Source organism: Channa argus, chromosome 8 (genome assembly GCF_033026475.1).
Source record: "Channa argus isolate prfri chromosome 8, Channa argus male v1.0, whole genome shotgun sequence".
Lineage (NCBI taxonomy): Eukaryota > Metazoa > Chordata > Actinopteri > Anabantiformes > Channidae > Channa > Channa argus.
The window spans coordinates 3,282,501-3,296,328 of record NC_090204.1 but is presented as its reverse complement, the minus strand read 5'-3'; the positions used below and the strand labels follow the sequence as shown (position 1 = coordinate 3,296,328).

At 41.4% G+C, this 13,828-nt stretch overlaps 2 protein-coding genes across 3 annotated transcripts in view; both read right to left on the bottom strand.

Annotated features, from left to right (window-relative positions):
- Positions 1 to 281: 281 nt before the first annotated feature.
- Positions 282 to 5,736, bottom strand: gpr17 (G protein-coupled receptor 17). 2 transcript variants are annotated; one of them, XM_067514168.1, is made up of 2 exons: positions 4,741 to 5,736; positions 282 to 2,695 (listed from the first exon to the last, which is right to left on the bottom strand). In XM_067514168.1, exon 2 carries the CDS (start codon positions 2,685 to 2,687, stop codon positions 1,668 to 1,670), a length of 1,020 nt encoding a protein of 339 aa, XP_067370269.1. In that variant the 5' UTR covers positions 2,688 to 2,695; positions 4,741 to 5,736; the 3' UTR covers positions 282 to 1,667. The 2 variants fall into 2 exon arrangements, with proteins under 2 accessions (XP_067370269.1, XP_067370268.1); XM_067514167.1 differs by lacking the exon at positions 4,741 to 5,736 and adding an exon at positions 3,654 to 4,702.
- A 670-nt stretch (positions 5,737 to 6,406) lies between these two features.
- The window catches only part of LOC137132080 (unconventional myosin-VIIb), a 16,669-nt gene continuing 9,247 nt past the window's right edge, over positions 6,407 to 13,828 (bottom strand). Inside the window, exons 30-48 of the mRNA XM_067514158.1 lie at positions 13,694 to 13,828; positions 13,436 to 13,603; positions 13,213 to 13,330; positions 12,334 to 12,460; positions 12,075 to 12,241; positions 11,817 to 11,998; positions 11,604 to 11,725; positions 11,348 to 11,502; positions 10,333 to 10,486; positions 9,840 to 9,995; positions 9,198 to 9,303; positions 9,005 to 9,118; positions 8,811 to 8,898; positions 8,608 to 8,714; positions 8,158 to 8,343; positions 7,594 to 7,710; positions 7,308 to 7,391; positions 7,105 to 7,224; positions 6,407 to 7,015 (exon numbers count right to left, since the gene is read on the bottom strand). The exon at positions 13,694 to 13,828 is cut by the window's right edge and continues 93 nt beyond it. Of these exons, the coding sequence (XP_067370259.1) occupies positions 6,920 to 7,015; positions 7,105 to 7,224; positions 7,308 to 7,391; positions 7,594 to 7,710; positions 8,158 to 8,343; positions 8,608 to 8,714; positions 8,811 to 8,898; positions 9,005 to 9,118; positions 9,198 to 9,303; positions 9,840 to 9,995; positions 10,333 to 10,486; positions 11,348 to 11,502; positions 11,604 to 11,725; positions 11,817 to 11,998; positions 12,075 to 12,241; positions 12,334 to 12,460; positions 13,213 to 13,330; positions 13,436 to 13,603; positions 13,694 to 13,828 (2,502 nt within the window). The 3' untranslated portion in view covers positions 6,407 to 6,919. The remainder of the gene's footprint in view (positions 7,016 to 7,104; positions 7,225 to 7,307; positions 7,392 to 7,593; positions 7,711 to 8,157; positions 8,344 to 8,607; positions 8,715 to 8,810; positions 8,899 to 9,004; positions 9,119 to 9,197; positions 9,304 to 9,839; positions 9,996 to 10,332; positions 10,487 to 11,347; positions 11,503 to 11,603; positions 11,726 to 11,816; positions 11,999 to 12,074; positions 12,242 to 12,333; positions 12,461 to 13,212; positions 13,331 to 13,435; positions 13,604 to 13,693) is intronic.

Here is a 13,828-nt window from a genome sequence, read left to right as displayed (position 1 = left end):
GCACACCTATTTGTTTGTGCTTAGAAAATATAAAAAACTGCTCGGAAATGTTTCTGTAAAAACCCAAGTTAAAAGAAGTGAAAAAGGGAAGTAGTAAAAAAAAAAAGATAAAATAATGCTCTTTCTTGTTTCAAATAATTTAGCGATCCATCTCCATGTGAATAAATTCACTGTATAGTAATTCTCAGTTGGTTCCTATATGCATTTTTAAGCTAAAATCATTTTTGTCCTTTGACACAGAACAGATACTCGTGTTGACAAAGAAGATCCAGCCTGAGTCCAACCTTTTAAATCTTTAATCATCCAAAATGAATCAGGAGAGCTTTGGGTTTTCAAAATTATATACATTCAGGAAATACAAGTTTAGTATGGCTTGCTGTGTTCATGTGATGGACAGGAAGTCTTGCAGAAATATGAAGAGGAAAAAAAGCTGCGCACAAACCACAACATGGGTCACATGACATGAAAAGAGAACTACATGGTGACAAGTCACTGAAGCCATGGAGGTTTCTGTCCTTGCTCTGGAAATAGATTTGCCACTTTCACAGAAAAGATGTCAAAGTCTGAGACACCCAGTGACAGTAAAGAAAAAACACATGAGCTCATGCCCCGAGGACGTAAAATTATAGCGTTGCTTTGAATGTGACAATTGAACCAAAATACATGGCGTCATATGACCTGAAAAAGCAAATGGTATGTATGTCTTGTCTTTTTGTGGGCATAGGTGGTTGGTTTTTACGAGAGCTTTTTATTCCAGATTTATTATTATTATTATTATTATTATTATTATTAACATGGTGAATACACAAAACCTTAATAATCTAATCTTAATGTAAACATGTCTTTCTGTCTGTGCAGCCAAATAGAGTCACAGTAAAAACAGGATGATTAACCTGTCATACAATAGTGCAAAATCAAAAGAATTTTGGCCAAAACCATAAATGCATAGCGCAGGAGTTAGGAAGCTGAATACAAAACATGTATATGCAGTGAAGATTTGTCAAGTACAGGTAAGATAAATGTGACACTGGTAGAAATTAAAAGGAAATTGTATCTATCTGTACATTTTATTAGATCTGGCTTTAAGATACATTTCACATATAAGAGTCTAGCTCCATTCCAACACTATTAAAGCACATGCTGGTGTACTGTCCCAAGTTATAATAAATTGCCTGGGATCATGGATTATTAAATGTGTGGCAGGTTACTGAATAGTGGCTGAGATATTTACTCTGTACCTTAAAGTGGACTGAAGCTAGCATAGCTAAATACACCATTAAAAACACTTGCCATAGAATATAAGACAGTAACAGGAAGTAAACATTAGAAATGACTTTATGTACAATTTTGTCCAATCGACCTGTTGGTTTCTGACTCGAAGTCAACTTGAAGATTACAGGCTGATGAATTTTAAAATAGAAATAGAAACAAATCATGAAAGTCCTCACAAATCCTCATACGGTGCACTCGGACAGATGATTAACACGGAGGTCCGTGATAATCAACTGGACGGAAGGTGGACACTTGGAACTGTGCACATCAGCCACATTGCGGACTGATCCCAAGACTGGAGTGAGGAAAAGGCCACAGTCGGGTTAGTATTCAGACCAATTTTGTTTGTGACAGAAAAGCATTCAGTCCCCATAGTTCGTACAAACCTCTCTCTCTCAGAACTCAGACTTGGCACTCACAGAACTCTCATGTGTCCCTTTTAACTCTCCACTAGTGGCTCCTGACACTCCTGCCTTATTTTTGCAAAACAATCGTGTTAGAGTTCCACGGAACTTCTCAGCCCCGAACAGGTAGATCAGTGGGTCCATGGCACCGTTTAGGCAGGTGAGTGAGGAGGTGAGGCGGTTGGCTAAGCTCAGGCCTCTGCGGATCTTGCAGGAAACCCCAGGGTGGTTGTAGCCCAGGATGAAAGTGGCTCTGCTCACATGGTAGGGCAGGAAACAGACCACGTAGATAAGCAGGACTAGGCCAATGGTGCGCAGGGCCCTCAGCTTGAGGGACGGCTCTAACCTGGAGCCCCGATACAGGCTTTGAATGATTAGTACATAACAAGTCAGTGTGGCTAGAAAAGGTGGTGTGAAGGCCACCGCTAGTGAGATCAGTGCACTGCGTGAGGCTTTCTCTCTGTAGAGCTGCAGACACACTGTAATTTCATCCACCTCTGCAGTCTGGTGGGTGACTAGCAGTGGCGCCATGGCGACTATAACCAGGGCCCACAGAGAGAAGCTGATGATATGAGCGTAACGAGCACGCCGGACTTTCAGTGATCTCACAGCGTGAACCACGGCTAGGTAGCGGTCTCCTGCCACACAGGCCAGGAAGTACAAGCTGGCGTACATATTGACATAAAACAGAAAACCTGCCACTCTGCAGGGCACCTCGCCAAAGGGCCAGTGGCCTCCAGTAAGGTGGTAGGTGGCCCTCAGTGGGAGGATGATCACGTATGACAAGTCTGCAACAGCCAGGTGCATCAAGAAGATGTTGGCTGGAGAGGAGGCGCCATGCTGGTGAGAGAAAATCCAGAGGGCTAGGCTGTTACCGTTCAGGGCCAGAAAGAAAACCACGATGTAGAAGCATCCAAACAGCAGGTTTTCAGTTGTCATCTCCACTGCTGCACAGCTCTCTGATGACTGATTAGACATCAGGGAGGGCAACTCCACTGTAGAAGACTCCATTCTGGTCTCTGTGGGGACAGAAATACTATTAGGAATTTCCCAAAACTTTCATAAGGACTTTTTAATTGCATATAACAGATTAAGTCCAACATGTAATTGAGCCAACAGTTTTCAAAACAAGGGGTTTTGATAAATACTTCATTGTTAGTATTCAGACAGCAAACTACCCTAGTCACAGGAAACCACACCGGCCCAACCCCTGTCCACCCACCCACACAAACACACAGGGAATGTGTTTGTCACGGTGCCAGTTTAAGGCGGTAAAAATACATGCTCCTGCCCGAACGGGCAAATGACCTCAGAGTGGATATTTACTCAATTCAAACTACTACAGAACATTTTTGCTGAGCACTCATGAAGTTATTAGATTCATGTATCTTCTAACCACTCATCAAGGATTGTTTCTTATAGACTTAATAAGAAAACCAAGCCTAGAACTTAAGCCTTGAAACCTTAAAACCTTGAAGAACTTGAATGTTCCTTGAGGTTAATGCAGCGTTATGTCATGCGGTAAACAGCTACTGTAGGAGTTGTATGTGATAGCTCTACATATTGTGAATGATTTAACATCCTTTGTCCTTTCCAATGAACGTTGAAACGTCAGCCTAGAGGAAATTAATGCTTAAAAACATGTCTGGTATTTCTATCACTTCCAGTAATGAAACATATTTGACATTGGGAAAATACTTAGCAATAAAATATGTGATTTCTAAATATGACGCTTAACCAGGAAGTAAACAAACAAACAAAAAAACACACGCCCCCCTCTGAGGGTAGCAAATAGCACTACAAGCTCTTTCATTTGTTTAATCATTACACCAACTGTATAATTTGGAAAATCCAATGAGACACCTGCTGCCTGTGAAGATAACAGACACATGAAGAGGCCTAAATAAAAATACATTTCTGGTTACATTTGGACTCATTTTCTGTGTGGCAGTTTCCTATTTACACTACTATACTGACCGGCATTATTTCCAGCATTCCTCCCAGTGTCTTTGTCCCAGTTACTGAGACACACCTCAAAATCGACCACCCAGTCCTCCATTCCTCAGGCAAATCTGGCGAGCTGCCACTGTCCAGTCGTCATTTTGTTTTTATTTCCTTAGTGATGCTCTTAGTGATGCTCTACACAACCCTCCCTGGGGTGTTTCAACAAAGGCTGAAACCAATTCATCTCAGCAGCTGTAAATAAGGCTTTTTTCCAACTTTCACATTGGTATTTGTGGTGGACCCAAAAACAATATCAAAATATGTGAAACAGGGCTGAACTTGTCACACCCCCGATGTCTCTAAAGATACATCGGGTTTTCCAAAATCTCACAACACAGTGGAATGTAATGGAACTGTTACAGGGCACCTCAACATGAAAGCCTAAAGGATTACTTCCCTTAATCTGACTGGGCTTAATCTTTCTTTCACCAGCTCACTGTGCAGATTTTTGGCCCATGAGGAACCAGCCAGATGTAGCAGCTTGGCTCTTTTCACCGAAATCTGTGTGTGCTGTGAATCCTGTGAGACCCACAATGGAGGGCATTTCTCAGCCAAGGCTCAGACTCAGTCCCCCCCCCCCGCCACCAAAGAAAAGGGTTGAAATCCCGGCAGGGATAACAAACCTGGAGCAGCATGACTGAATGGAAAAGCTTCCATAAATACAAATTCCCAAAGGATAATCAAAAATAAAAGCAAATACGCCTTGATCACAGTGATCTGGGCAAGCAGATGTTTGCAGATGCTAATGTGGGAAGAGCCTCAGCAAAGAGAAGACTGAGAACTGTGACAGCTGTAATTTGTACAGTCTCCTATTGTTTAAACCTAACACAGCAAAACTCAAACACAACAAAGCATATGTGAAATGTAGTTATTGGATTAAATGCAAGTCAATTGTAATCATGAGAAATGGCACATGTTTGCATAATACCTATTTAATAATTTTCTTGCAACTGTACATTAGTTCTATTATCTAGAATATGTTGTTCTAATGCAACTCTGTTATAGAAGCACACCTTTAGGTAATTTAAAAAAAATTATTAAAACAAAATTACACACTTACCCAAGCTCCAGATATCTTCAGATAGTGGCCCTTGCAGATGGAAAACAGTTGGCTGCTTGCAGAACAACTCAGATTGGACAACAATCAGTGCAGGAGCAAAGAGTTGCAGAGCAGTTGCATGTGGAGCAAAGTGAAGGCTGGGCGTTCGTCTGCGGAGCTGTGGAAAGACTGAAGCTCTGACATAAAGAATGCTGTCCTCTAACCTTGTAGTCTCTCCCTCAAGATGTTCTTGGGAATGAGACTATGGCTCTTTTTGTGCCTCAACAAATTTGATAACAGAAAGGGAGTCCCGATAGGAGCCTTTCGTTTGAACCCTGACCCCACCCTTTCTCTCACCATCCCCATCTCTTCAGAGAGCCACTTGTGTGTTCCACAATAGCCTGAGTCAGAATAGGCAGCGGGGAGAAGAATGGCATGCCTTAGTCGCAATGAGTCGTCGAGTATGACTCCATGGAAACCAGGGCTAATGGTGTCCCCAACGCCTTTACCATGAACTCCCACCCTCCTACTGAAAGATAGAAGATGGACTGTGTTGGTAATTGGGCAGTCTATGACTCAAGTCTCAGAGATGATCTTTTGTAGATGGTCTGTTCTAGAGAGGCCCCCATGCCCAATAGGAGACCAAGTGAAAAACAAGGGAAGGGAGGGGGGGGAACGCTTGGAGGAAACAGAGGCCCTTGTTGCTCTCTTGCCTCCTGGGGGTCATCCTGAATTAGAATGCCCAATATAATCAGTCACATAGCCATCAGACAGATGTGGAGAAAGGGCCCAGTGGTAGAGGAGGGATAATATTTCTTTCATACAAGGAGATCACAGCTGTGTGTCACACAGATCTGCCCTTTCTCTTTTCTCTATCATCAACATGCAAACTAAATTCTGTAGACTTGAATGAAGCCACTATCTGTGCAGGAGTCTCCAGAAGCTTTGACATCAACACCCCGTTAGTCTACTGCCAACTGGGCCAGCCCTCACTTTTGTTTGGGTTCTGCACTTTGTCTGTTGTGCATAGTAACCCTCAAACAAAAACATTGCCCTACTTTCATAAATATATCAATTCAAAACAGAAAGCGTTTATGCTGAAAAACCTTGACAGAAATAAAGATGCTCACAGTTTAGACAGTGAAATTCAGCAACAGACTCAGACTGGGAAAATGTTTTAATAGACAGTGTTGTCAAAATAGAAATCACTTCGCAACAAGAAAAGTATCATTTAATGTCTTCTCATCTCAAAGCAAAACAATTTTAAATGCTAATTTTCTAATTTAAAGCAGTCTTGCAGCATCATTAAAACTGTGGACTAATGCACTGACTGCCATTTTGTTTGACATTAAGAATGTGCATATATGTCCATGAGCACATGGATCACATCATCTTGCCATCTTCCTGGTATTTCAGTTATCAGCACATGGGGGCAGTAAAGAAAAGAAGCGTAGCAGTGAAGCAAAATGGAGCCAAGGGAGAAGTGTGCTGCAAGCTAGCAGACCCAGATGTAAAAACCACTGTGTTTTACGAGGAAGTGTGGTACTGTGGGTTGTCAATAAGAAACACTGAAATTAAACCCGACTTCAATTGTTTACAAGGAGATTCCACAGAACAGCTTTACTTGCAAGTAGAACGATATGTTGAAAAAAATAGTCACAGCATAAATGAGAAATGTGTATTTGTGTGCAACTATGATAAGACTACTTGCGAATAAATGACGTGGGGTTTTTTTTTTGTTCACAAATGCATTTTCCTATCCACAAATACAAACAACCCACTCGAATAAATATGTAAAACAATGCTTCCTGTGCATTCGAAAGTCCAAAAATAGTCCCACATGTGGATATGAAATAGTTTTTGTGGATACTCATGCTTTTTTGTAAATATTGTTGTTGTATGTGGGTCATCAAACATGAATTCATCTACTACATTAAGAGGTCAAGAAAATGCAAACTGAGTATATCTCAGTTCACATATTATATTATATTGTATACAAGCCAAAGCAACATAATGTTAAATAAAATGCGAGTACCACTGTTTCATATAAATCATATTACCCGGCACAGAACACGTATAAAGGAAAAAAATAGAACTAGTGTTGCTCTGCCTCTTTGTGTGTGTACAAACAGGGTGTTGAGTGTGTTGGTTTACATCTGCAGAGCGAGTTGCATCACACTCGTGCTGCTGATTGCAAGGCTCAGATGTTGAATCGCTGGTTCCTGGTTTGCATTGCCCTCCTCTCTCTGAGGTACATGTTAACATAGGAGGTTATAAGATCATCCATCTTGTATCCCTGTTAAAAGAAGACACAGATGTAAAGCAAAGAAAATGGAAAAGATACACTTACAGAAAGTTTACCCTGTGTCTGATGGCAGCTCTTACCAGTGAAGTTTCACACAGGAATTTACTGCCTTTGACTAAACTGCCAATAGTCATGTGAAAGTAGGTGCTTCCACTGCACCAGTTAGCAATGCGGTTGAATGGGTGATTTGCCAAAATATCCTTTACAGGAGAAATTCATTGTTAGTTTTGAGAAATGATGTTGAATTCTGTTAATGGCAACTTATTGATTTTTTTTTTTTTACCTTGGTTTTAGGGTGGATGATCGTGACTCCTTGTTTGCTTATGGCAATGCGCACAATATCTGGGAAGTTCGGTTCAGATGTTTGCTGAAACAACAGAAAAAAAAAAGGTTTTTCATTGTAATCATGGCTATATGCTTTCTGCAGACGTGCAGTTAGTGTATCTTGGTCACAAATGTTGTGCGAGACTGTGAAAGTGCTAAAGCATCAGATAAACCTCCCACCCAGCTCAACAGACTGCAGATAACAGATAAAGCATCTTCTGTGCAGCCTTTACTGAAGCTCTTACCTTCACCTCAAAGAATGCACAGCCAAATGTTGGCCAGCGGCTAACCACTTTCAGAAAAGCCACCTTGGCTTCTTCCACAGTCATACCAGCTTGTTTGTTGTAAGAAGCGACAATACTCTTGAAGAAAAAAACAATAACAAAAATTAGATATCACAGTATAATAAAAGATTCTTACTCAACGCTCTTCTTTAAGGTGTGTTTCACGGCTTTTAATAAGTTTATTCATTTTCCAAAAGCACCACAGCCTTCAGATAATTTTCACAGTGAGCTGGCATTGATGTAGCATGAATGTCCTATTAAAAAGGACATGTACATATTGAGGGCCAAAAAATGCACTTGAGTAAAAGAATGATTTAGCCCTTTTTTTTTTCTTTTTTTTACACGTGTAAATGTAAAATTAAACTTTTAATTATACATAAAGCTTTCAAATAAAGTATAGTCATTACACTGACACTAACTAGTTAGTATGATGTGTTGTCTGACTGTGTCTGGAGAGAACAGCAATTAAAGCTGTTCTGGACACTATAATCCTGTTGTGATGGAAAATGAAAATAACATAATAACCTTCTTCCACTCATTTTCAGACATGGCCTTCAGTTGGTCAGCAGGCACCAGCTCTTTCAGCATCTTGGGAATCATGACAAACTGGTTCTTGTCGTTGTTGACCTTTATCCTGAAGAGCAGAGTTGCAATGTTGACCATTTCCTCTTTGGTGCAAACATGATAGCCTCTCAGGTATTTTGGTAGCTCCTAAAAGACAGAACATTACTGCGTACATTTGTTTCACAGATTGGGTGGATTCAAATTCAACAGGCAAACAACTGCTTGCACCCTGTTCGTTTAATCCCTAACATTCCTGCTGATCACGGTGAGTTGTACTGACGTTATTTATATGTCATAGAAAATTTTATAAGGAGTGGTCATGGAAAGCATGGTCTTTCATATTATGTTGAAAAAACCTGCCAGGTTGGGGAATGTAAAATATTGGCTGAACTGCCTCATTCAAATACACACCTGAGGGAAATGAAAGATAACATCAGCCTGAGTGTCTCTGCCAGGGTTCACACTGAACCATAACTTCCTCATGAAGAACACATGATAAGGTATGTGGACTAGCCCACCTGGACAAATCACACATAGAAAACGATGTTAACAGGCAAGCACAGAGGACCACCCACTGTTCCACTGTTTTCTCTAACTATATCATGTTCTATTACCATCTATGATCCTCTTGGCTTTCTTGGACCAGTCGGTGATTTGTCTCAGACTATCGAAGAAATAGTCTGTGTCATTCAAACTGAGGACCTGAAACAAAAACCATTTACTGATTTATAAAAAAATTAAAAAAAAGTCACGGAGAAGCACTTATTAAAATATAACTTTCCGATTAAAATAGGATGCGAAAGGGAACCTTGTCTTCGGTTTTGACAAAAATGCTGAAGCCATCTGCTGAGGCCAGATTGAGCTTCTTGGTGATGTTCAGGATGAGATCCTTGATCCTGGTATTGGTTGCCACCTCAAATATCTGATGAGACACATAAGGAATTAGTGGTGTTACTGGAGAGTAATTGACCTGACAAATACAACAAGTCCTTTGTTTTTACCTCATCTGAGTCGTTGGGGAAGTTGATTTTGTGAAAGATCTGGGTGCTGTTTTGTTGGATGGCATCTAACTCCACCTGGTGTGGGGGGAGCTTCCTGGGCTCCATCCTACACAATGAGATGCTCAGTCACATGATTTTGTTCTCACGTCATCATTTTAGTCCACACCATGGTCCAACAGAGATAAGCTTCTTAGCGCATGTGCTCATTATGTCAGTTATACCGAATGTAAATCACATGTATTTATAGATCAGGCCATGCAAATGTTGAACGTAGTCAAATGACTCTGAGGGTGATACATCACATTTGCAAACAGTTCAGCGGTCAGTGTTTCATTGCAACTACATTCTTTTAGAAACTGCACCATAAGCTATTACCTGAGAAAATAAGGCACTGGAGGTTGACATGACCATTTCTTACCACAACAGTGATGTCGCTACATGGTGGATGCTAACAGAGTCGGAGTGTTGCAACTGCCTGGGGGTTTTTTAAAGCTAGCTGCACACCCTCTAATAATTCTTAAGAAATCAGGAAGAAGCGAAAGCTTTAATTAAACACTCTTCAGCTCATTTGCTCTACTTCACGAGGTGCGGGGAAACACAGAGCTCTGTGCTGGTGACGTAAATACATGATGTTGGTCTAACCTCAGAGAGCTCTGCAGCCGCTGCAGACAGTCAGAGGCCAGGGGCTGTTTCCGGCGTGTCTCCAGAAATCGCTGAGTGTGTTTCAGAAGAGACTGACTGGGAGGAAACAGCCCACAGCAGAGCCACAGCAGCTGCCAGCCCTGCTCCATGCTGAACCTGGGTGACGGACAAGGAAGTATAAGAATATGATGAAACAGAGTCTTATGCACCAAAACTAGGGAAGATCGTTACAATTCACTTCCACTTTTTATGGTTCCTATTGTCTAAATAAAGGATAACAAAAAAGAATAACCGTCTAACTACCTTCCTTCATCAGACAGGCTTTGGTTTCATTATCGGTTCTAATGAATTTAATATAATCTGGCAGGAAATTTTCATAGTGGGGAAGCTGGAACCAAATAACTCTATCATACTAATTTTAACTATTTCCTTGACCCAGTCCATTAACTGCTTTAAGACTCTGAGATAATAATGGTATAAAAATTAAAACTACCGGTTGTTATTGCTGGTCATCTGCTTCATGATCTGGCAGTAGATCTCGTCCCGGAGTGCCTCATGTTGAGTGGCAGGGCTGAAGATCTGGTCAGTGAGCTCCAGAGGACTCTGCATTTGCTTGGTGGGGTAATCTCCCATATACTTTAGGATGGGTACACAATAGTCAAGGAGAAACAAAAAACACAGCTTCATAAACGTCTAAAAACACCTCAGCGAGCTGGTGATGCTACTGACAGAATTATTTCCCATGTTGCCTGCGAAGATGAAGAAGATGGTTGTTAGGTCAGTTGAATTGGTGCAATTGATGGCAATTGGCTTGTTGCCTTAGCTAGGCTAGATATTCTTGGCCACATCAGTTAATTAAGTGTCATGTCAATTTATGTCTTTGTGTCACTGACTAATATGCCTGGTGATGTTTATATCAACTGTGAAGTTGTTGGCGAAACACTCTGAAACTACTTCTATCTTTTGTAAGGCAGGTCAAATGACATAATCGCTGTGTAAAAATTCCTGTTCCTGATAGCAGAGAGATCGTAAATTTCAAGCAGCCAGATAAGAACTGATGATGGCCATGGCCAGTCACTGTAGTGTGCACAGCTGAGTATCTGCTCTTTACTTACGTAAAACTAGAACACAAGGACTGTTCAAAGATATGTCGGATCAGAGGTTAAGAATCATGTTGCCTGTCAGAGGGCACAGCAGGCTTTAGTGACAGGTAAAACATCATTGAACCTGAATCCTGGGCCTCTGCGGGAATCCATCATCTGGTAAATGCCACCGTGTGTATTGACATATATTTGCTCGAACTAAACCTTGTGAGTATCCATACATCTGTTATCTTTACTGCTTATCGCGTGAGATGATCACAGCTGTCACTGGGTGTTCCCCGCTTGTCTATCATGAATATCTAAATAGTTTAATTAGGTTTAACTCGTGTGCAGGAAGCCACCGTTGTAAAAAAATATGATAAAGAATGGGCATTGTGTGGTGGAACTCTGGTGTGTGAAGGATATCAGTGAAGGCCAGACAAGCACTGTGGCTGAGCTCTGCGTTTCCTAACAGTTTCTTGAGCAGGGGCTGTCGGATTGGCTCTCTGGAGTTGACCCACAGCCTCTCAGGAGCAGCATTCCTGGAAATCACCTGACGGTTCACATCTTTAGCAGGCTGCCTGTTGGATCAGGGAGTAAGACACGGATCCTTCCCAGTTAGTACTCTTTAGTGTGTATTTCCCTGCTGATACTCGATAGAGTAAAGGCTAATTCCTAATACCTGAAGTACTCCAAGGAGAATTCTTTTAGCGTGGCAGGAGCTAATCTCTCCACTGTGCCCGTTTCTTTATGATGTGATTGTATTATGTCTTTCCTCTGGTTTGGAGACAGGTTGAGGAGGCTCTGAAATAAGGAAACATCCACCCAATTAAATACTCTACAGAACCGAAAAGCGCAGTAATTCATCTGAGAAACCCCACTGACAGCACCGTACCATGACCTCGTAGGTGGGTTTGCTGATCGTTGGAAGGATTAAGATGGCTTCAATGGGGACAGCTCCTGTTTGTTTCAAACTCTCAATTTGTCCCTTTATCCAGCCACGCTGCTGCGAGAACTCGTCATCTTTGATGATTGTGATGAGTTCTCCCTTCTTGAAGCTGAGGAAGGTGGGATCATCTGCAAAGACATGCAAGAAATCCATCACTTAAAGTAATGTTAAAGATAATGTGACAAAGGGCAAATCAGTACTGACCTTGTCTGTTAACTTCCTTCAGGGCCACAGCGTACTGAGATCGCTCTGTCAGTCCACTGAGGAACATGGTGATAAGCTCGTACATGTCTTCAGTCATGGATCCACTCAGAGTGAAGTCTCCTTTCAGTGTCAGCAGACATACTGCCTGACCGGACGCTTTAACCTCCCTGGAGTTTAAAAACACTGCCTTGTAATAACTGATATGTAAAATTGTTTCCTTCTCTGATATTGTGCATGCCCCAGTAATAACACTTTCTACCTTATGGTATTGACTCCTGTCACTTCAGGGAAGGACAGCTGCAGCAATCTCTTCTCTCTTTCATCCAGAAATGTGATACCGGTCCAGTTGATGGCAACAATGAACTTGCTCTTTGCTAGTGGAGGACCTACATACATCCATTTATAAACCAGTTATTAGGAGCTAGACGCCAGAGAGGTTTGTCAGAGGTCATACAAACGGTTGATTTTAAAAATTGCTGATCATAAGCTGTTTCGTCTTGGCCTGATTCATTACGTTTTGAGGCTGTCTGGACATTCAAACCTTCGTCCAACTATTTGTCCCATTCTTGTGAACACAATATCTCAGAATCATATTAAGAGGAATTCTTCAAACGTGGCACAAGCAACAATCAACTAACTTGTAAAATCTTGCTCATAGGATAACTTTCACCTTACTAGCAGGTTTTCAATTGGCCAACTGTACTGTAACAGCTTTTACTGCAAATGTTATCTATTCAGGAAAATGCCCACTTACTGACTCAGACCTCACCCTCATTACACAACTCATATGTTTCGTTTCGCGAAGTGGTTGTTCATTAGCAAAACAGACAAGGAAGAAATGTGGCCAACTGCTTTATTGCTCTATCAACTGCTTGATAGAGCAACTGGTTAGGAGGGACCCCAGTGGGGTGGTATATCTATCATTAGCCTTGCATATGCCAGTCTGATACTGATATGAAGAACAAGCAGCTAATTGCTTTAATTTTTTTGTTGATTCTCACATATAACTCTTATATATTATTATAAAGGTGTATTTAAAGTTGTTTTGTATGTCAAATCCCTTTGTTTATGTTTTATCTTAATTTATTTGAAAAATCAATAGAGATGCTAAAAATATTTTACCCTGATAAATACCCACCTGACAGTTTGACAACCTCAAAGAACCTGGAGAAGAACATGGGCCACTTATCTCTGGCATAGTCAACCACCTCTGCTTTCACTGACTCGGCCTTTTGTCTTGAACTCAAATATGGACCCTGGTGTAAAAAAGAGACATTACATCCACTCAGGCCACTGTAGAGAGAGTTTATGCACGTCCAGTTCTGTACATGCTGTGCCCTCTGATACAGGATGTGACTGACCTCAGCATGAGCAGTGCTGACCATTTGCACCCATTTGTCCTCTGACTTGGCCTCTAATAGAGAGTTGTTGATGCAGTCCTGAACAGCTTCCATCATGTTCTCTGGTCTGCTGTCTGAGCCGTGCTGGATGTATAAATGTTTGGCAGTGAGTTGAACAAGCTCATCCTCCTGTGAAAGTAAAATATGGAAAAATATTTAAAATTAATATCGGAGTGGATAATAGGAATTTTGGGAGATCATATTGCAAATAAAAGCCACCTTTTGGCTCTGGTACTCTCCACACTTCAGACCATGGATGATCTGCTTGTAGATGAGGTCCGTGCTAGTCTTGTCCTCTTTACAGTCATGCCAGGGTGTGAAGACCTCCTTGCGGAAAAAGAGACGCCAGGGGGC